The following is a 23572-nucleotide window of genomic DNA, read 5'->3' on the forward strand; positions in this document are numbered from 1 at the left end:
CAAACTCTTCAGTTGAAATAGTTGCGTGCATGTCTATGGTAGATAGGATGTGGGAGCATGCTTGCAATGGGATTTGACACTGTGATCCTGTGGCTAAAGCACAGCACGGCTGACATCCAGATGTACAGCTGCTAAAACAGAGAAGGCTGACCCTTACATCGGCATGCACACGCAGGCGCACACACAAACACGCACAAACACACACAAACACACACAAACACACACAAGCACACACGTCTGCGTCCGCAAAGACTTTGGGATGACCCCCGTTTCTTCATCGTTCTTTCTCTGCGTCGTCCTCTCATCTCTGTCTCGCTCTCTGATCTTTCTGGGTGCTTATATTTTCCCAAGGAGCTTCCTGTGGTAACACATGGTGTCAATAATGAGCCCCCTACACACACACACACACACACACACACACATGCACACACACACACACTGGCAGACACTTTCCCCTCCTCCGCTACTCATAATCCTTCGTCCCCTCTCGCCTACTTCTTTCTTTCCTGTCCCCCTCTTTGCTCTTCCTCTCCTTTTGCTTTTTCATTCCATGGCCTCTTGAGTTCCCTCTTCTTCCTCCCTTTCTTTTCATTCGGTCTGGATTGCTGGATTGCCTTCTTCTCTAATTCACTCCTTTTGCTGGCATTCCTTGGGTGGGGTGAATTGAGTTTGACTGCATTAATGTTACATATCCAATCTGTAAACAAAACTGTTGCAGCCGTCCATGTGTGTGCTTTGTTTAATGAAGTACAGACCTGATTACTTCTCTTTATCTTTTCAATCGGCACAGTATAGTATATTGGGAAAATGTATTTTGGCTGATGATGAACTTCTTGTACATCTCTACATTTTGCTGTTTCTCTATTTCATATCCCCTCATCTGTGTCTCAGCTGTCTATCTTTCATCCACTGTAGGAGTACCGCTGAAACCTCTGCAGCCATAGCTGAGCTCATGTCTGGCCTCAGTTTGTTTGTCTTGCTACTCCTTCACCGTTTGTTTCTGGAGGTCTTATTGTGCTTTTCCAGCTCAAATCACTTCATAGCAAAACCTCTGTTTATCCACAGCGAACACACTGAGAGCAAGCTGTCTTTTACAGGAGAAATCCGTCTGATACAAGCAGTTCAAAGGCAGCCATAAAGCAAAGACAGATGGCCCCCCAGCTCTGTTTTGGAATTTTTTAGTTTGTTGGTTTTGGTTTGTATGTAGGCTTTTTCTTTCTGTGTCAAACTTTGGGATCTAGTCCTCAGTTTGTTGATTTTGGTCCAGGGCTGTTTTTTTCCCTCATTATGTTTCATGCAGGTCGTTAAGCCACGATTGTGCAATGTGCCAACTTGATTTATTTGAATGAGAGATAATCAGGTATTGGATGACGCACGTGATAGTCAGGTTGTAGTAAGTAATACAAATATTTAAATTAACAGGTGATAAGTCAGAGTTCTGGGCATGATGTCAATTGTAATCAGAGTAAAAGGAAGATTATTTAAAGCTCCTTACCCACTTTACAACCTTAAAAAACCTTTAAACTTTCACGGAATGATTTTAAAGGGTCCCCTCAACGTTGACAGCAAAGGCACTGTACCAACATCAAAATACTTTGTGGATCATGCTTCAAAAGGGGATTTTTACAAGTGGTTGGCAAGTCTGCTGTGGTCAGAACGTCTGAGCCGAGGCTTCTTGTTACACCGCTGTTTCTCTGAAGATGGATTCAGATTGATGCCGGCTGGTTTTAGTGGCTGCTAGAAATTACTAGTTACATTGCCCATGACATCCTTGTTCAACACATGGTCACAACATGGTTTTCAGTGTGTGTGTGTGTGTGTGTGTCTGAGAAACATAGAAAGACATTGTTGGAGAATGCCTTTGAATGTAAGTTGTCGCACGTGTTGTTTCTTTTGTGTGTCCAGACCCATGACCTTCAGTATTAAAGCGACTTCTAACCTCTCACATTCATGAACCCTGACCTGCCTGGGTCACCGTCCTCTACCGTATGTTACCATGAGTGCAGTCTGGTGTGTGGTCCAAGCCAGAGTAGCTAACCATATACATAGAGGGTTTGACTGGTTGTACTTGAACTGCAGAGTTTGCACCAAGTCTAAGGCATTTACAGTCCAGGAGCGCGATAAATAAACAACAAGGTAAAGCGAAATGCTCTCCTATGAATGTTATTTATATTATAAGGCTTTTATTGTGAAAAATAAAAAACGAAAAACGAGTGGATCTGGTTTGAACGTAGTGCCAGATTTTTGTTAATAGTTCTAGACCTCCCTGAACTCAGTTGACCAGGCTTTCACTGCTTAAACTGGCATGTGTCTCTTCATTACCTGGCAGTGTGTAGTTTTTATGCATTTTTAACTTTTAATTTAAATCAAATAAGTGCAGTCGACTTGACTGACAACTAGATGAATTAATGAATGAGTCTAGGACCTCCTAACCCAACAACTGCCATTTCTGACTTTACTGGCAGATCTGTATGCAGTGCACACATACTCTTTGCAGCACGAGATAGACACACACACACACACACACACACACACACACACACACACACACACACACACACACACACACACACACACACACAGAAAGAGGCAGAAAACAGAAAGGCTATTATTTTGGGGCTGAATGTTTGTGTGATTGAGCTGATAAAGCATCAGAGGAATAAGAGTCTATTAGACTGGCCTGGTTAGCTATGGATTTAACATTTATACACACCCCTGTGTGTGTGTGTGTGTGTGTGTGTGTGTGTGTGTGTGTGTGTGTGTGTGTGTGTGTGTGTGTGTGTGAGTGTGTGTGAGTGTGTGTGAGTGTGTGTGTGTGTGTGTGTGTGTGTGTGTGCGGTGTCTAGGTGTATGACAAAGACTGAAAACACAGGCAGATGTGAATGAAGGAGCAAAAAAGAGGTATGTGTTGTGTATACATTTTTGCTTTTCCATTATTTCCGTTGCTTTTCTCATCAATATTGTGTGTGTGTGTGTGTGTGTGTGTTCAGGAGGGGGGGCATACTCTGTATGCATTTTCACATTTGTATTATATTTTTTGTATTTCCATTATTCTGGTCCAAGGCAAACCCACAGAGAGCCTAATGCCGAGCAAATGTTCACATCTGACACTAGATGAAATATGTGAAAAGTGCCGTGTGTGTGTGTGTGTGTGTGTGTGTGTGTGTGTGTGTGTGTGTGTGTGTGTGTGTGTGTGTGTGTGTGTGTGTGGACGGGAGCCACAGAGCCTTTGCAGCCCTGCAATAATAGACTAGTGACGCCCGGGAATTTTGGGCACTGTTCTGTGATTGGACAAGGCTGGTATAAAGTGATTTATTCCACAATGTCATTTCCTGTTCACGGCACAATGAGCACAATGAAGTTGGCAGAGATGTGGCTGGGTAGTGGGTAGTGCTGTGTGTTGTGCTTATAGAACGGCATTATGATAATGAGGCCAAAAATCAAAGACTAAAATGACAAAAAGGAGATAAGCTCAATTTGATGAAGCTTGGAGGACCGATTCATCTTGTTGCCGAGTGTCCCACTGGCTGCCAGCATCACTGCAGAGGGATCTTGGTACCCTCTGGTTGATTAACAACACTTGCTACATATCAATGCAATATCTGATTGGCTGAATAAATCCTCGGTGCATTTTATTGCCTCGCTTCAACCAAAATACTCAGCTTCAAATCTCACCCATCCGGGAGAATTAACAGCCATGATTAGGGGTGTCGCGTAAATTTTCGGTACAGGACGATCGGTTCGGTATGGGACATCCATTCGCTACGCCCTGTGACCCGAACAGCTGTTTGTTTTTACTACTTGAACAAGCAGAAAAATGCAACTTATTTGGAAAAACAAATCCTAAAGGATTCCTGTCCATCAAACCTTATATATTCCAGTTTTTAATATGTGTGAGACCCACGTTATGTGTCTTCTGCTGACCTTGTTTGGCCACGCAGAGGAAAGCAGACCTAAGCATTCAGCCAAGCCCAAGGCTTGTTCCAGCAGTGGGTGGGAGGTGGGTGGTCCGCTAGCACATTTATTCCTGGAGGAGCCCACTGCTCTGTTCTCGCATCTCAACCAGCTCGTTGTCCTCTGCTTGCTTGGACCCTGTTAACAAAGACTTGTTTTTCATTACCAGCCAAATATAGTTGTGCTTTTTTCCCCCAACCAATGGAACATCCCTATCCAGTTTCAGGTTATTAACACTATTGTTCAGAATTTGATTTTCACTTTAAACTTTGAACAGTTATCTGATTTCTGTTTTCCCAAAAACACACTGGCAATGCACACTATTTCATGGGTCAACAAAGGCCGAAATTACCATTTTATTTTACTGTTCAACAGTCATAGTAAGAAATCCAGTATATAGCCCAATGTTAGCATTTTTCATTTCAATTTTTTTGATCCGCCTGAGAACTTGTAGCGGCAGGTCGGCGCCTCTGAGCAGATGGAGTCTTCCTGCTGGTGCACCTTGGGCCTTTGCTGCTTTAGCTATTCACGCTGGGCCCACGGATTTGAGCGCAAACCTTATCATAAGCTGCTGGAAATTACATTTGACAAACTTTGAGAGTTATTGTGGAACTGTGGTAGAGCTAATTTCCAGGTGGCCTACATAAAATTATTGGCAGGCTGCTGCATAACCATCAGCTGAATAAAACAAGTCGACACTCTCCAGGCAGTGCATCCTGGGAAATGTAGAAAGGTATCAAATGAAATGCAAGTAGGTTAATTAGGGGAAAGGGGATACGAAAAAAGATTACAACACTTAATCACAATTTAACTGCCGCAGATCCTTGACCAACATTATAAACACATCTAGGAGGTGTGATGGGGTCCCTTTAATCACTCTCCAAAGTTCACGCACACTCTAAAATTAGCTCTGTGTTGCTAAGTCTGCCTATGAATTTCCATTTTCAGAAAGTGTCACTGAGCCTGTATGACAAGCCTATAGCACATGTACTGTTGCTCATTTGAACACTTACTTACTTTCTCTCTCGTTCTTTTGCTACTCTGTGCTTTATCGTAATGCTGTTGGACGCCTATTCACTTCCCAGTTGCCGTTTGCTTCGCATGATGGAAAAATGTTTCATGATGCGATACAAAACCTGATGCTGTTTAATGTTCCCCCCCCCACACGACTACAAACCTGTGTCCTAATGGGAAAACCAGGTTTTCTGCTTCCTGATGTGATTTACATAGTGATTCAGAACAGTGCAGAGAACTTTTTTCTCATGGCCATTTCCCCGAGTCCTTCTCTGTCCGTGTGTGTGCTGAGGCAGCAGGTCTATGTATGAATAGCCAACTCAACCTCAGCTGATAATACATGGAGGAGTCCGAGCTCCAATAATGAGTGGAATCAGCCTTTAACGTGGTAATGTGTCATTTAGGACCTATCCATTTAGCTAACGACATGCTCCCTTTTGAAACCTATTAGCAGTAATGGTAAATAGCAGCTACCCTTTCAACTCACACTGATCTCCGTGCCGATTCTCTTTCTCCTTCTCCTATCTGTCACCCTCTCTTCCCTTCGTCTTCTTTTCTCCTCTTCTACGTCTTCTCCTTCCTTTTCCATTTCTACCCTCCCTTCTCGTTTTCATCACTCTCCCCCTTTCTCAATCCTTTCTTCTCTCCCCATGCTGTTTTTTTTTAATCTCTCACAGTTTCTTTAAAGGGCTGTAACTAATGATTGTCATTATCAATAAATGATTTTCTTCATTATGTGTCTGAAAATAGTCAATTATAAATCTCTCAGTTTTTTTCTATCCTACAGTCCTAAACCAAAAATATATTTCAGTTTACACTATGACTAAGAGAAGTGGTAAATTTTCACATTTTAGAGACTGGAACCACCACATTTTTGTCACTATAAAAACACAATTATTTAAATTTCAGAGTAATTGCCAATTGCTTCTCTTTCGATTGCTTAATTGACTAATCCTAGCTTTATTTCCTTTTTTCTGATGCATTCACATCCCGTTTGTTTGTCCTCCCTTTTGCCCTCAAGTTTCTCCTCTGGTATTTTTGTCTTCACTCACTTGACTTCCTATCTTCCTTTTTTTTTTTTTAAATCCTCAACTCTCTACTTCATTTATTCACAATGCTCTCCTCCACCCCCCCTGCCCCTCCCCCCCCCCCCCCCCCAACTTGGTTTTCTCATTTCTCTACCTACATCTTTTCCTTTCCTCCCCTCTCTTGCCCATAGGGGCTCATTCATAACATGTACCCATTACCCACCAAGCCATTAGGTTTGCTAACAGTGAGATCCATTGGGTGAAAATCAATGTCTATCCAGGGAGCAGTTTGTCTGTAGCGCCACTGTAATGAATGCTATATACTCCGACACACACACACACACACACACACACACACACACACACACACACACACACACACACACACACACACACACACACACAGGTGCAGACTGTGCATTAGTTTAACGGATAGCGAACCATACATTTGAACTTCAGTGAGAACCAACCCATGAATGAGCATTGTAGTCAATGCAGTGCCGTGCTCATTCATCCACGCTTTCATCTCCTTGCAGCTATCTCTCCTTATCGCTCCCAAACCGCTTTATCACCCGCCTTTCAATGTCCTCCTCTTTTACTAATCTTTAATGTGAACACATTCACTGAAATGGCCGAGAGTATCTCAATTTGTGTCGCTATGAAAACGCCGAATTTTTTTCAGATCCCCTATATCATTAAGCGTAAAAGATTGAACACTTTCATAAAGCACTGTAGAGACACACACACACACACTCACACTGACTATTAGGCTCTCACACACACTGTAATGGATTCTATATTGTCAAACACACATTTCAGCTACGCTCGATCTAACCCGAACATTTCCTGTGCCAGAGCAGTTAGCGGTAGCCCGGGGGCAGCTAATAGTAGATGTGTAGTCATCAGTGCTGGTCAAAAACGATGAGTCAGCAACCTGTAGTTCAGCTCTGTCAAAATCTATAGCCATCATTTAATGCTGCGCGAGAACCTCCTAACTCCAGGTGAGCTCATTTCTATCTCAGTCATTTCAACCGGAACGTTATATCCTTTTCATCCACGTTTGTGTGGTGCGTAGTTATGATGAAATAATATGCAAAAGAAATTAACAGAAATAAAAGGCGCTGTGTGGAAGTCTCACTGCAGGCATTCTAATTGTAAATGAATAACCAATATTGTTTCATGTCAACTTGTGGCCCACTCATGGCAGCATTTGTAAGGATGTGGAATTTTTGGTTGAATAGACCAAAACACCTTTTGATTAATTTAAAATTAATACAATTATTAACACAACAATAACATTTGAAGAGATGTTTGTTTTGAGTGACTCGTCCTTTCTTCAGAAATCCAATTTTTTTGAAAAACTGTGGCACAATTTTTCTTTTTTTTTTCGCACAATGCGTGAAAAGAAACCTGTAAAAGTTCATTAATAACCTATTTGAACACCGTGAGCCCCATCAGGGCACACTCCTGTCTGTCAGGAGATTCATGTACAAAACCTGTGAATAACCAAGGTCTAAACATCTGTTTTGTATTTTTGTTGGCCTGTAATGATGTTATCCATGTCGGCTCTCAATTTGTTGGCTGTATCTGCTGTCAACAGCCTGTAAAACTGTAACAACTAATCTTAAGATCTCAGCAGCGCTGCCAACTACGTCTCTACTAAGTAACTAACGGCAACACTAATGGCAGCGGGTGTAGCTTCCATCAGTACTGTGAAGAAGTCGCTCCCCGGAGAGAACAACTGACATTCATTCTGTGTGTGTGTGTGGGTGAATATTACTCATGATAACTGGCTGCTCCTTTGGTACATACTTTGTTGATTGGCCCCCATGGACCCAGCCCTCAACTCACCAGCCAATAGTGCACTGTTTCCTGTCTCTCCCTGTGTCATTCATAAATCAAGTGAATAGAGAAAAGAGGTGCGCGGAGGAAAAAGACCGTGAGACGAGGAGCAATCAGGGGGGGAAATGAGAAGAGAATAGGAAAAGTAAGACAATAAAAAAAATAGGGTGCACAGGCGGAGACGAGGGATATTAACGTAGCCTGTGTGTTCGGTTTCAATCTCCTTGGTAACCATTGCTTCCTGGAAGCTACCGCACGTCCATCTGCATTTCCAATTACCCACAATCCCTTGTGACCCTACCACAGCATCTAGAGAATATTGTTATTTCCTGGCATGACAAATACAGAACAGACTCAAAATAGGAGAACCATATACGCACACAGCCAGGCCTGGAGTCATCACACCGTCGTGTTTCTCTCGTATTGAGCTTTCTACTCGTTATTAAAGCATTCTACCTGGCTGACAGTATCGGGATAGCACTCAAAATGGTGAATGATTGATTACTGTATAATTCGGAACGCAAACTCCAACTATATATGGGGTTTCACGGTATTATCTCAATAAAACAAACTAGAATCACTAAACCACACATCTTTTTTTAAGTGCAAATCAATAAAACAAGGCAATCATAACTCATAAATTACCCCTGCATAAACTAAGGATAAATACATTTAAAAAATAGCAACATTGAATCCGTTTTCTGTTGCTTATATAATAATTCCTGTTTTTCACATGGCTCACAGGCTCTATTTTCTCTTCCCTGCCATGATAATGAGTTAGACCGCGTCACTCACGTGATGATATTCAAGATTGGATGGAAATTCATCACGATCAATTTATTGTGAATGTTTTTTATTGGCTTCTGCAAACTTAAAATCATATTTAAAAGATTTTCAAAGCAAATCTGTGTATTTTGTTATGTATCCTGACAGAATTTGATCATAGTTTACTATTATAGACTTGTGTCATTACTTTACATATTGAATATTTTCAATGAGCTCTTAATCCCAATGCTCAAACACACACGTGCAAAAGACTGGTCGTTACACTGCATGTTATGTCGGTGGATGTTTTACAACCGGTCATTTTGTAATTTTCAAAAGTAGTTTTTCCTTGGGCTTTTATAACGTGATCCAAGCTTCGTGCATGCATGTTTAATGACTTGTGATACAACTGAGCTAAAGATAAATGTCCAAACAGGATTTTCCCAAGAAAAACAAGATTTCTTTGCCCAAGAAAATCCTGTTTATTTTTCTATTCTATTATATATTGTTGTGATGTTTTGATAGTAGCTATGAGAAGATTAAATCCTTGACCAGTGATAAATCTCTTTGGGGCCAGAGGTCAAGTTGTTCTCTTCTGTAAATCTACTCACTGACATGTTTTCATTACGAACAACAGCATGTGTGTGTGTGTGTGTGTGTGTGTGTGTGTGTGTGGGTGGGTGTGTGTGATGGCCTTGTCTACAGGCTGAACTGTAAGCATTAACCAAGGCTAACCCCGATGAGTTCCTTCTTAAATCATACACAACCACACACACACAGACAGCTGTGTCTCTGAGGTGCTTGTGGATGATTTAACAAAGTTCTCATCACTGCCTCGTCAGGTACGTACCATGCGTGAGAGAGAGAGAGAGAGAGAGAGAGAGAGAGGGAGAGAGAGAGGGAGAGAGAGAGAGAGAGAGTGCAGTCCATTGCAGGATGGATTTATTGCTGGCTGGTCTGAGCTCAGCAAAATCACTCTACGTCTTATCCAGGAGTTATTGCGCATAATCATTCCCTCTTTGTGGCTCTGTATTCCCCATATATATATGTATATATATATATATATATACACTACTAAAAGCTCATAATTCCCTCTCTAATATCTGTTTATCTCTTTCAAACAACTGTATTTATTCGACAAACATTAGAATGAAATGACTGTACACTAAAATATGTCCTGAAAGCATATGAACAAGAAACAGGCAATGCAGTGACAGAATCTTGATCGTATTTGAGCAGCGCTGCCTGGTTTGACAGTTGATTGGAGTTCATGGACTTCAGGAGCCGTGATTGACAGCAGCAATAGAGACTCCTCTGGCACTGAGGCAGAGGAACCTGATTTTTTTGGTCTCATGTTAAGTACTACTGTCAGCATGTAGTGACAGTTTGACAAAAAGTTGTTTTTATTAAAGCTGCAAACTGTAGGTTAAACTCTCATGAGTGGTGTCTCGGCTTGTTTGGATTTGCAATCACTGTCACTGTTGAATCTGTTATTTTATCCAATCAGGAATCAGCAGGAAATGTCATTAGTAACTAAACCAACTCACTCAGAACTGGAGTTAATCAGCATCTATAAAATATGCCAACAGTTGTTAAGCTGTAAATTGACAGTGCTTGCTAAACAGGAGAAGTCTGCTTATGTTTAAGGACCAATTATTTCCAATATAATTTTGATGGCAGTTCTGCCACTGTTTTCTAGCTGGAATGCAAAGCTTGACCGTTGCTAAGGTAGCAGGACTTCACAAAACCAAGGCTTTGGTTTTGAAATACCATTGACTGGAGAATGTAAAGCCAGTATTATATTGCCAAAGCCCTCCTCCGTTTGTGCACTGTAGAAGGGCAGAGGTTGTATCTTAGCCGTACATTCTAGTCTGCAAATTAAACTTGTGAGAACCAGTGGGCTTCCTGGGAGACCAGTTCAGACTTAGACACCCACCAGTCCAGACCACAGTGATCACTGTGGCCTCCAGCAGATGTGGTCAGTTCATTGACATTTTGCATGTGTGTCTAAGTGTGTGTAAGTAGGGGATTAACTGTCTATTACTATGTGGTTTTCCTGTTTAGTCTGAGTCTGAGCGATCCAAGATGGCGCCATGGATGGCTGTCATGTTGTGTGTGTGTTGGTGAGCATATGACCGTCTGGAAGAGGACAGCATTTGTAAAGATCAACCACACACACACACACACACACACACACACACACACACACACTGTCCAGTGTAAGCCCACATGTCTCTTCCACTTCTTTTCTGGCCATCTGGGAAAGAACAATATTTAGGTTTCTAATTTCCTGAAAATCGCATTTACAAGCAGAAGCTCGATGCGCAAATTGGCAAGACGAAGAAAAAACATCTACAGTATAGCAATATGAAAAATGTAATTGGTAGTACGTGAGTTCATCCAAAGTACCAATTACAGTAATTATAGATGAAGAATGTTAAAATTGCATCAGATTTGGCGTTGCTTGTAGTTAATTAAACGTGCGTTGTGATTCAATAAGAAATGACTTTGCCCTCGGTGTGCCCAGCTCTGTGTTCACTGCATTATTAATACCACGATTCATAAGGATCAGCTCAGTAGCAGACGTGGCACGTGAGACGAGGCAGTAATAGGAGAGAAGGGAGATCTTGTCATGCGGTTGTAAGTCAATGAATTGAAATTTAATTGGAAAAAAAAGCGAAATGGGGGGAGGGGGGGTGTTCTGACCCTTCTGATCTCTTTCCTTCTCTTTTGCAAGCGCTTTCTGACATTATTTTCTTATTCATCCATTCACTTCTGTCTTCCAAGGCCGGATCACTGACTGTCTGCTTCCATTTTCCTTTGGAGCTTCACACACACACACACACACGCACGCACACACACACACACACACACACACACACACACACACACACACACACACACACACACACACACACACACACACACACACACACACACACTCCTGGGGCAGGAACTCCTTGTGAGAGCAGGATGTTGACTTAGTTTTTGTTTCTGTTAATCCCCTGGAGGTCCACAAAAGAGCAGCCAACAGATGTAAAGCCAGAGATACTGGCAGAGAAACAAAATTATAAATGAATGTACATGTTCTATCACACCAGACAAATAATTATCAAGATAACTAAAATTAAATATTTATTTACAGCTATGGATGGAGGGGCGCGGTGGTGTAGTGGGTAGCACTGTCACCTCACAGCGAGAGGATCCCGGGTTCGATTCCCGTGTGTGTGGAGTTTGCATGTTCTCCCCGTGTAAGCGTGGGTTCTCTCCGGGTTCTCCGGCTTCCTCCCACAGTTTAAAGACATGCAGGATGGGGATAGGTTAATTGATGACTCTAAATTGCCCGTAGGTGTGAATGTGAGTGTGAATGGTTGTCTGTCTCTACATGTTGGCCCTGTGATAGACTGGTGTCCTGTCCAGGGTGTACCGTGCCTTCGCCCAATAATAGCTGGGATCGGCTCCAGCCCCCCCGCGACCCTGAATACTGGATAAGCGGTAGACAATGGATGGATGGTGCGGATGGATCATCAAAACCAGCAGAGGAAGTCTGACACAGGGAAAGCGGGAGATAGAGATAGATAGAGTTTGGAGATGGGCATGGCCTTGGTGGAGGTCTGTGCTCTCTGAGTGCCCATCTAGTTTTATAATATATGTTTATGTATTGTATAATGGAAATTCCCCATCTTCGACATTCTTGCAAAAATAAACTTTAAAAAAAAACATTTTTTCTACATTTTTCTACATTTTTGTGGCTGTCCACTGACTGCACACCTTCCAAAAAGCAAGAATCATAGCATGCTCATCACGACAACAATCACTTCAACAACTTTCAAGCCATTTCTGAAGCCATCTCAAGGCTCAACTCCTTTTTCTTTGTCACAAAAAAGTTTTGAGGTGAACAACAAAACATCTTACTATGCTTCTGGTGTATTAGCCCCAAAGAGCCTCCCAAGTACAGCCGTACAGCGCTACTTTCATGGCTGTACACTTTTAAGCCCAAATCATTTCTGGCATTTCAGCCCCTTATTTCTAAAAGAAAAAATTAATCTGGCTTTGGTTCAATTCATACTCTATTTTAGTGTTTAAAAATACACCTTTAAACCCCTCGTAGACTGAGATATAGCAAATAACACACGCATTGCCAAAGTTCATATAGATCCTTTATGGATGAATGTTTAAAAAACCAATAAAACAACAGCAGTTAGCAGTTCCAAAGTGTCTAACAGAGATGATATTATGACAAATTATTGTAATATGGACGTTTTACGGGCACAGAGACAGACAGTGACAGAGGGAGAAAGCCAGTCAACGTCCAGGAAATGTAATTTACCATCTAATAGGAAAGTCATTCACTTATCCAACATGTCAGTACAAATTATGTTACCATGGAGACAACACACATGAACCCGCGGAACATTGACTGCAGTGTGTGCTTATATTCAATGCTTTTTAGTTAGATGTGAGCTTTGTCAAAGTCAAGTCATCAATAAATGTTGTGGATGTGCAGCGGCCAGGACAGGTCGATGGCGAGGTGTGATCTCGACATAATGCATATGATTGGATCAAGATGAAGATGATCACATGCTCTATTTAAACCTTTCATCTGTAGTTACTTTAAAACGATGATGGGAGTACCTGAGTTTCTTTCTCTAATATATATAAGAGAAAGTGCTCACGCAATGTTCCAGATGAGCCTATATAGAACCAAATATAGTGTTTACTAATTGAGTTTTTGTTGAGATTGTGATTTAATTAAATACCCTGCTATATAATATCAGGTTTTGAACTGTTCTTGATGTCATAATTAAACTCTTTATCAGGTGAATTATTTATTTAATCTATATGTGTTCTCTCTGTGTTATCTCAATGTCTTGAACCAGACAGTTATTTTTTACGTTAGTTGAGTTATGACTCCATCACACCAACGATAAGTTACCAAATTAAGTTATCATCGTAATTTTCACTAAAATCAAAGCTTGATATATCAATATAAATACTGCACAAAAATGATAACACATTGATTATTTTGTCTGAAGGAGAATCAGTTAACAAGCTGTGATCTAAAGAAAATTCTTTTGTTCTTTCCTTGTTATGACAGGTTTGATATTTTGGGATGATAAGATAATTATGTTATGACTTAGAGAGTGTGACAGCAGATTCTATGGCTCTCTGTTTCACCTGTATGAATTGAATACATTTTTTTCTATTTTTTACAACTTGGGACATCGTCAATTTCTCCTTATTGCTAATCTGTTCAAATCCTATTTTCTGGATTGCTTTGTCTGAGAAACCCAGAGGTAGAAGAGAAATCATATTTCAGGTGTGTACAGCATCTGAGCTAACAAAGGAGATTAGTTTTCTTGGAGAGATCCTCACAAAGCTGAGGACGAGTCCAAGACTGATTAGTGTTGATATCGTTTCTCCGGCTCTATCAAATGTGGTGTATTCGTTTCAGTATGGGTGCATGTGTACTGTACACATTCATATTTGTGTCTGCATGGTAATTAGCTGTCTAACATATTTGTCAGTGTATAAGATTGCATGTGTTGTACATGGGGCGGACCTACGTGTTTCTCACTATTTTGTTGGAAATTCAAGGTTTCGGTACATCCCTCGGTTTTTGGGCCATCGTTCGGTCTTTTTCGGTACAATTTTTTCTGGCCATTAATGAAAATGATCAAAATTCAACAGTTGCTCATTGGCAATAATGTATCACTTTGACACTCAAATACTGACATATCGTCAATAAATAATAAATGACAAAACGAATCATAGAAATGTCATTGTGTAATCCTCCATCGTAAGACTCTCATTAAGACCTGTTGATGATTCCTGAACTGGGCTGAAACTTGAACTCATCTAGCGCGCACACACACACACGCACACCCACACACACACACACACACACACACACACACACACACACACACACACTGTATGTAAAGGCTGCGCATGGGTGTCTGTGTTTATGTGGGTGTGTCCGTGTGAGTATACAGGATTATCACAGTCTCATCCCTCATTCCCCTCCTGGCCCTGACCCTTTTAAACAACACTCTATCTTTCTCTGGGAATCCCTCCATCCATCTCCATCAATCTTTCTATCTGTTTCTGCTTCCATATCTCTCTCAGTCCCCCAACTACTCAGGATGGAGGGAGAGAGCCAGATACAGAGAGAGATTATCCTGTCTTTTTCAACCTTCTTCTTATTCCATCAAGCATACATCTAGCCTCAAAACTCAACAATAACACATCCATCAGACACACATGCACACACACACACACACACACACACACACGCACAGAAGGACAAGCAGTGCAGAGTCATCGTCTGCCATGACAGAAAAAGCAAATCAAGTTTTATTCTAATGTAATAAAAAGCCTTTATGCAATAAAACTAATTTGCTGTCTTCCTGAATCTTGTGGAAATCCAGTCATGTCTTGACATTTTCCCCTTCAGTGTAGATTTAACTCCCACATTGATATCTTAGTGTCCTTACCGAACTGATGAGTATCGTCCTTGAATATCCTCACTTTGGGAAACACGACACACATGTTTTTAACCTGCGATGTAGGTGGAGGTGCAGAGCGTCTGCAGTTTCACTTTTAAGATACAATAACCACAATCAAAATTATTTTTTCTTTCTTTCTTTAAACATAAATCTGGTCACATGAACACTCAAAGACATGGGGAGGTGCAGACAGTACAATAAGGGTTTATACGTTGACCAATATTTGAGTAATTTAGATATGGTGACCCAACAGCTCAGTTCTAATCTCTGTAAAATAGTAGTGTAAAATGTAAATAAATAGCCCACCTTTACCAGGGGTGTTGCCTTGTAATCAGTGTTGGCGTGTTGAAACTTCTTTGGCAATGACATTGCCCAGCTATCTCTGGGTGTACTTGTACATTTTGACAGTATTATAATTTGGAGTCTGCATGGCAGTAAATCCTCCGAGACATCTGGTTAACAGAGCGTAGACGGGGGATAGAGAGGCCAACAGACAGACAGACAGTCAGACCCACAGACAGACGGGTTGCCATGGTTATCAGAGCAGAGAGAAAAGAATGGAAGGTGATGAACCTGAATAGGGGTGTGTGTGTGTGTGAGAGAGAGTGTGTGTGTGAGCTGAAGGCAGACAGTCATTGTGTTCTTGTCATTCAGTGATTCTGAAATCTGAACCCTGTCTTTAGCAAGCCCTCTTCATTTCTCTGTTGTTACCTCACCTCATTTCTGAACATAAAAGGCAAGAGATGTACACATGATCAGATACTCCCGAGAAAGGGTGACAGTCAACACAGACGGTGAGAACCCATGGAAATCCTAACAGAAAATGTAGAAAACAACATATTAATAGTGCCATCCATTCACTCCAAACGGAGAACTCTCCTACTCACTCTCCCCCCTCCCTCACCTTGGTATCACACACAGAAGCTGTCCTTCGTTACTGCCCTGCATTAGCGTAGCTCATACCTGTAGTACAAATTTAGGTTAAAGCATGACCCCGTAGTATGGAAGCAACGACACAGAAGACAAAGACACTTGTGAAGTCATCCTGGATTGGTGCGGCCATTGCAAGAAGAAGCAATTTGTCATATCGTTTGACCTGTAAGTGGGTTAGAGTCACCTCCTTTAAAGGGAAAGCCAAGAATGAAAAGGCTTGAGTCTCTCTTAACCCCAATGATGCCACTCGGTGAGTGAAATTGTAGCCCAAATTATTTTAATCAATTTACATCATCATCATCCGCAATATACTCAGTGATCTCGCAATGCTTGTTATGTCACCTGGGCTGAGAGAGTATAGTAATGCATAGGAGATGGAGATAAGATAGGGAACTCCGCATCATTGTTCATGACTGGGTCTGGAGGAGGAAAACTTAGATCTAACGAATCTGGATTTGGAGAGAACCATAAACGTGTTCTTTAGGGATACTGAATTGGGACTAGTTGTTGGTCATGAGTGCTCCATCTTGTTAATAAGACTCCAATAAGTTGGGAAGGAGACCTGGGGGAAAATCCTGGTTCCTTATGAGAGGGGCCAGGAATGAGGCGCCAATTCCTCCACCCAGATGTTAACAGATTTCCCGCTACACTCTGATTGTCTTGTATATAATCTGATTATTGTTGATATACGTAGGTACCATCTTTCTATCGGCCGAGACTAAGCTCCACAACGAAGGAGACAAAGAGGACCATAAATCTAGACAGTGCTTGGATTCAAGATGAGTATGTCACCGACAGGAAGCGGCCATAGCATGCCCAGTTGTACAGCCATTTGAGTTGCTACTGGAGAGAAGTTAAGCCTCCATAGAGCTGTGGTCTGCCTCCAGGTTTTTAGACAGTGAACTAGTAGGTGTTCTTTTAAATTGTACCTCCAGCTGTTGCACTGTCTTCTCTGGATCAAATTGCTCTTTAATTGCCTTTTTCTTAGCTGTTGTGAATGATATACTACTTCCACAAGATAAGGGCAAATGACACCTGGAGTCTCATTAGCATAAAAAAACATTCCACTGGTCAGTAATATAACCAGTGAATGGAGGACTACTCACTGGAGAGGGGTTTATCCTCCAGTGCCTAGAGGAGGGGTAAGAGTGAATTGAACACTCCCTCACTGTCCAAAATCATTATGGACGACAGACATAAATCAATTCTTGAAAATTTGGAAGATGGTGTTGTCCCTCCCTCTGGAGTTGCTTATTGTGTCAAAGAGCTCCAGGTCTGGTCAACACACAGTTAGTCTCCTCCCCTATACAACATATAGGGGGTGGATACTGATGAAACATCAGATAAAAGCTTCATATAAATTAGTGCCAACAAGATTACGGTGGATTAATGTGGCAACTCCTCTGCTTTTTGCGTTATAAGATGAATAAACCTGGCCTACCCAGCTCCTTCTCGTCATTTTAGTGGGTTAATAACAACAATAACACCATTTGTGTTCTCTCTTTTTCTTCAGAAAAGAAAGGATCTTTTGATTTTTTTTTTTATTGCATTATGAAATCCCTTAACATTAAGGGAGACTATTTTGAGAACACTCATAACAGCATAAAAAGAAGACGTGTGGGATCCAGCCGGGAAAAGCTTTGCAGCGTAGGAGAGAGACAGGCAGATAAATAAGTAACCCTGTGAGATACAATGTGGTCCTTCAAAAGCATGAATAAAAACTCCTAATAGATCATGGCGAACAGCAGAACATTCATGCCCAAGCGATGGACTCCCAATAATAAGAGTAACTCCAGAAAACCAGCCCATCTCCCAGTACGATTCAGCACAGCTGGGACCGAGCAAAAACGTCACTGATGGAAAGAAAAAACAGAATCCTCTCCACTTCCCCTGCCCACTGCGATGGAGTGTTATAGTGACATGATGGCAATATGTAAACTTTCTCCATACCTTTTGCATAAGATGCCCATACATAGCAGGCTCTCAGCTTACGTGATGAACTTTGCGTTAAACTCCAGCTGTGTTGTGATATTCTTAAGTATGATTGACAGCCCCTCAAATTTCTTCTCCACCACAGTAGATATTTTCCCAATAGCTCTCTGAGATACAGGGAAAGCGAGGGCCACTGTATAGTTGCAGGTCCCTTATAGCAAAGCTTCATTGCTTTGCGTCTCCCTGTGAGAGTCTTGTTCGTCGCAGGTTTAGCAGCCCTACATGGCATATTGCTGGGGTGTTAAGCAAACTTTTTTTCGTCACATGACATTGCGACTGTATTTCAAACTGATCGCCTCAGTTCTTTGTTTCTCCAACTGGTTAAAAAAAGTTTAAAAGTGCTCAGTATGAAATCCAGACCATATCTGATTCCTCTATACGGCTCTCCGTAGCTAATGGCGCTAACAGTACAAGCTACGGCAAGCGTGTTTTTGACCTGGGGCCGGACCAGAGGATGGGTACTACGCTTCTGTGCCCAAGTTGACATTACTTCACTGTATCTTGACATGGCAGATAATTGTTTGATGCTGTAGTAATTCTGTAAATAGAGTTTTGAGAACATGCACCAAAAAGAGGTGGAACTGGCACACATGTGGTTGCACTTGTAACACATTTTCCCCCCCATTCCAAATCCCTTGGGATTCTGTAAATCAGGCACACAGAACTGATAGGAAGCATGAGGTATGAGCTGGCTCAAAGTCAAGGTAACATGACACTGTTATAGATTGTCTTCCACATGTATTGGCATGTGGTTGGAGACTCTGCCTGGTTGTGGATTCAAACCTGGGAATCTAGGGTTATAGGCAGTAGGAGAAGAAGGACCATGAGAAATATCATAAGGCCTTAAATAAGATCGTTTATACACTGAAGTCTGGTTACAGGAATGACAACATGTTTTCATGTTTTGGCAGCAGGACAAGATGTGCACATCTTTTTGTTTGCCCTTGTAATCACTGCATTGGAGGAGCTCCAGTAAGCATTTGTGTATATTATATATTGGCCCTGCATTCTGTTACTCTCCTTTTTAAAGCTTTTCCTTTTGCCTACTGTGACTTTTCAAATTGGGAATACAATTAACAAAAGAGAGCAGTGAAAGGAGTTCAATCTGATTTCCACTTACTGGAGACACACTGAGATGTGGAACCAAATATTCGACTTTAAAACCTCGACTCTTTCAAAAGCAGTGCCTCAGTCTGAAGATGGAACTGTAAAGGCGTTGACACAACATGAATAAAGGCAGGTTTATTATCATCACAGTGTTCACACTGAGGGAGTTGTCTCATCTGGACTGTTTCATTTTCAAATAGAGTTGGGATTGGGATCACATATATTGTATGTTTGATTAACATATAAATGGCATTGTGATGAATGAATTGATGAAAATAACTTGTCTTAGATGACAAACGTCAAAAGAAACTTGATTTAATATCTACATTTTTGTATTTTCTTGGAGCAGATTCTTTGACAAACACAACTATGAGCTCATCCATCCCCATTTTTTTTGTCCGTACAGTGAGAACTTTCCTTTTATGAAATCACTTATGTAAATCTGGGCTCTCTCAGTGGCGTACACTCTCAGATATGATTTCCGAGATGTTTGGAAGTTATGACTGAGTGTGTATATGATATGTTGTGAGAATGTGTACACGTGTGTGTGTGAGAGAGACTCTGGGTGTCTCAGATGTTCTTCACAGTTCATCAGTGTTGACATCTGGCCAAACAGCTGGACGCATCTGGACCAACATGCACACCGCGCGCACTTCCACAAGTGTTCCTCTCTGTTTTTCTTCCTCTTTGTCTCCCCTTCCATCCGATCCTTCCTTCCCGTGTGTCCGTTTTGTGTACAGTTGCCGTCCTTTTTACGCGTCTCTTGTGTTTATGTTTGTATATCAGCCCGCACGTTGTTTAACTGTAAAACTGGTAAACCAGGACCGGGATATGTGACGTGTCATTGTACAGGACGTGCATGTATTCGTCTCTGTGTGTTTGCCAGACAGGAAATGTGAACCATGTGCACAGTATGTTGAGCATTCCAGTGCTTTAAGTCCAAAATATTCACTCTGAGACTAATGGGATTTTGCTATGGGAACAGCACAGAGGAGTCTGCTGAAGAAAAAGAAACACAAATCAACACAGCAGTAACACATTTGATAGCATGTACTTTTTATTTAACTATATGAAAGAATCATTAATCTTAACATGTACTGTTTACAATATAAATGTTGTTATTATAATATTAATATTTACTTGACTTCTGTGATAATTTCCTGAACATCTTCAGGTTTTGGATCGGTTGGACAAAACAAGCTGCTTTTTTAAAAATTCTTCAACTTGAAGTGATATTTTCTGACATTTCATTGTCCAAATGAAAGTGGTAATAATGCAAATAGTTGTCAGCTGCAACCCCAATAGCAAGTCGAGCCACTAGCTGATAAACAACTGTTTAGTTGTAATAATATGGCCTCAAGATAGAATAAATATAGTTCCCACGAAGCTGAGAATTTCTGACGTATATCTCTACTTTAATGTCTAGTAGGCAATTTTTTTGTTTTGTTTAATTGGACGACCACCAGTCACGGCATGAGGGAGGAAAACAAAATAATGTTTACAGAGTATAACATTATTGATGACTTCAACACTATCTTGCAAAATAAATGTGTACTTTGCAGTGCTTTTCCATAATGCATGTTCCCTCCAAGTTTACTCCCGTTCCGGCAGTGAAAAATATCCATGGACAGGAAATAGAAAAAAATTGCTTGAGCAACATAATGCAAATGAATAGTCCTTTGATATAGTAGCATTACACTGCCCAAAGTCTGTTTGGAAGCTGGCCAAAACTCTGTTCTCTGTGTGCTTCTTTTATCCGAAGATGAAGTGAGGACGGCTCTCGCTATCTGATGAAATGATGTTAACTGCATCAGAGTGTACCGAAAATACACCCGGATTAACTAACCTTGAGGGAGTAACACACCTGATGTCCCACACTAATTACTCATAACCTCAGAACAACAGCAGTGCAAGCATCGGCCGGCTCGCTTTGACCAAGGCGACTCGGAGAAACTGACGTTTTTAATGAATTTTAAAAACGGAACTCGTGTGCAAAGCGGGGCATGCTGGGTGTTTTCTAAGAACACATAGTCTATTTTAACATATTTTGTTGTTTTGAAGGAGGGGCCTCTTTTAAACTACACAAATTAACCTGTGATGATCTGACTCTGACAGGACTTTGCCGCAATTCTCCGTGTGTATGCATACGTCTTAATGATTTTTAACAGAATTGTATGGGTTTTTTGGAAATATTCTCCTGTATCTGTACATCCATCAGATGTCAGTACTATTACATTCAGTGTTTTCTTTGTTTCATCATCTTATTCTGTGTGTAATAGCCTGCGTCTTTTCTTTCCAGGGCTGTTCCCGGCTGTGTTGAACCTTGCCACCATGGCGGATATATCCGCTAATGCTACCTGTGGTTCGATGGGTCCGGAGATGTTCTGCAAGCTGGTGGAACATGTACCAGGCGAGCCGATTAGGAACCCTCAGTGTCAAATCTGCAACCAAGAGAGTATGAATCCGTTTGGTAAGAACATACACGAGACGTATAGGCATGGTGATTACGATAATTAATCATGCTAAATGAGGTTATAAGCACCAGATCGGCCAGATGTTAACCAATCATTTTGTCTGAAGCGATAATTACTGAATGAACTGAGAAATCAATCGCAACATGACAAGATGACGATAGGAAATTAGCGCACGTTCATAATTCAAGGAGCCAACTAGACGGTCGGCTATTCAGTCAATCAGTGATTCAGTCAACCTCGTTCATCAGCCAGGAAGCTTTGGTCAACCAGGGTGGGAGGCAAGAAGAGGGAGGATCGGATATACTGCTGCAAAAAGGGGGCGAGGAAGGAGAGAAGGAAAACCTTAAAAAGAGTGAGATGTATGAACAGATGAACTGAGACAAAAATGTTAAATTCAAGTTTTTAAGAGTTATTTCATTCGAGCGATCGATTGAATGACTCACTTTTAAAGGAATAGGTCCACATGTTGGGAAGTACGCTTATTGATTATCTTGCTGAGTGTTGTCATACCTGTCGATCCAATATGGACACAGGAGACGGGTCAGCCTAGCTTAGCATAATGGATGCGAAGGGCATTAATGAGCTTGATTCTGCCTGAAGGTAAAACATTCTGCCTTCCGGGATCTCCAAAGCTGAATACTTAGTAAATTATATCTTATTTGTGTACAAAATCCAAAAGTGGAAGAAAAAACAATGTTTTTAAGTAAAACTTCTTCAAATAGAAGAGTGTTTTTTATCTCCTCGTCTCTCAGCTCTAGGTGAGACATTGTATCTTGGGAAGCATTCATTACAATTATTTGGTTAACCGATTAATTTTTTTCTAGCAGACAGTCCGACCTATTGAATAGCAGATATCTGGATTTCAGTATTTTGAAATACAAGGATGGAAATGTGAAATTACATTAAATTTCGTTGCAAAACCGAAAATACCTCAATTCAAACGCGTATTGAACCGTGCATGGCTTACCATACGGTTCAATATTATATAGAGAACCGTTGCACCCCTAGTAACAGCAGACTTTTATTTATTTTCTATTCAGAAGCAAAATTAAATCAAAAAAATGGAAAGGAAGACCATTTTATTATTTCTTTAACAGGGTAGAAAATGTGTTTTGGATTTCTGGCCTTGAAGCTTTGAAATGCCAGAATTTGATCAAAAGGAGAGGGATATTTCCCACTCAATACTGGATTCACCAATAAAATTTGTTTTTTTTTATATTAAAAGTGTTGAAAGAGGGAAACAATTGATAAGCCTTCTCTCTGTAACTCTGCTTTTCTCTTTGTGTGTGTGTGTGTGTGTGTGTGTGCAGAACAACATCCCATTGGATATGCCATCGATGGGACTAACCGCTGGTGGCAAAGTCCCTCTATAAAGAATGGAATGGACTACCACTCTGTGACTATCACTCTGGACTTAAAACAGGTAGAGACACACACACACACAAACACACACACACACACACACACACACACACACACACACACACACACACACACACACACACACACACACACACACACACACACACACACACACACACACACACACACACACACACACACACACACACACACACACACACACACATTACACAGGTTCCTGAGAACAATAACATCAAGTGCTGCAGGTTTTAAGGTTAACTGTTGCAAATAAATAACATCCTGAGTGCAGTCAGTGCAGTATAAACATCACACAAATGTGGATTTAGTATACCAAAAGGAGAGAAAAAAAAATCAATTTTCTGCACTTTTTTCATTCCAAAAAGATGACACTGTCTAAAATGAACTACAGTGTGTGAACGTCTGGTAATGGTGTAATCAGAGTGCTTCCTCGTTCTGTTTACGACTTGACTCCTCTCATCCACGTCTGCCCAAATCACGTTACCTTGCGGGGCAGCTGGATTTGTGAGATCACGTGAGTATAGCTATCGCAATTGTGTTGCCAAATATCTGC

General features: G+C 41.2%; 1 protein-coding gene across 3 annotated transcripts in view; it reads left to right on the forward strand.

The window, feature by feature from the left end:
- Positions 1 to 23572, forward strand: part of lama2 (laminin, alpha 2) — a 152526-nt gene that overhangs the window by 6250 nt on the left and 122704 nt on the right. For all 3 annotated transcript variants that reach the window (XM_084030945.1, XM_084030946.1, XM_084030947.1), the window contains exons 2-3: positions 21444 to 21614; positions 22929 to 23041. In XM_084030945.1, the coding sequence (XP_083887071.1) occupies positions 21444 to 21614; positions 22929 to 23041 (284 nt within the window). The remainder of the gene's footprint in view (positions 1 to 21443; positions 21615 to 22928; positions 23042 to 23572) is intronic.

The sequence above is a fragment of the Eutrigla gurnardus genome (genome assembly GCF_963514095.1).
Source record: "Eutrigla gurnardus genome assembly, chromosome: 16".
In the NCBI taxonomy this organism is placed as follows: Eukaryota; Metazoa; Chordata; class Actinopteri; order Perciformes; family Triglidae; genus Eutrigla; species Eutrigla gurnardus.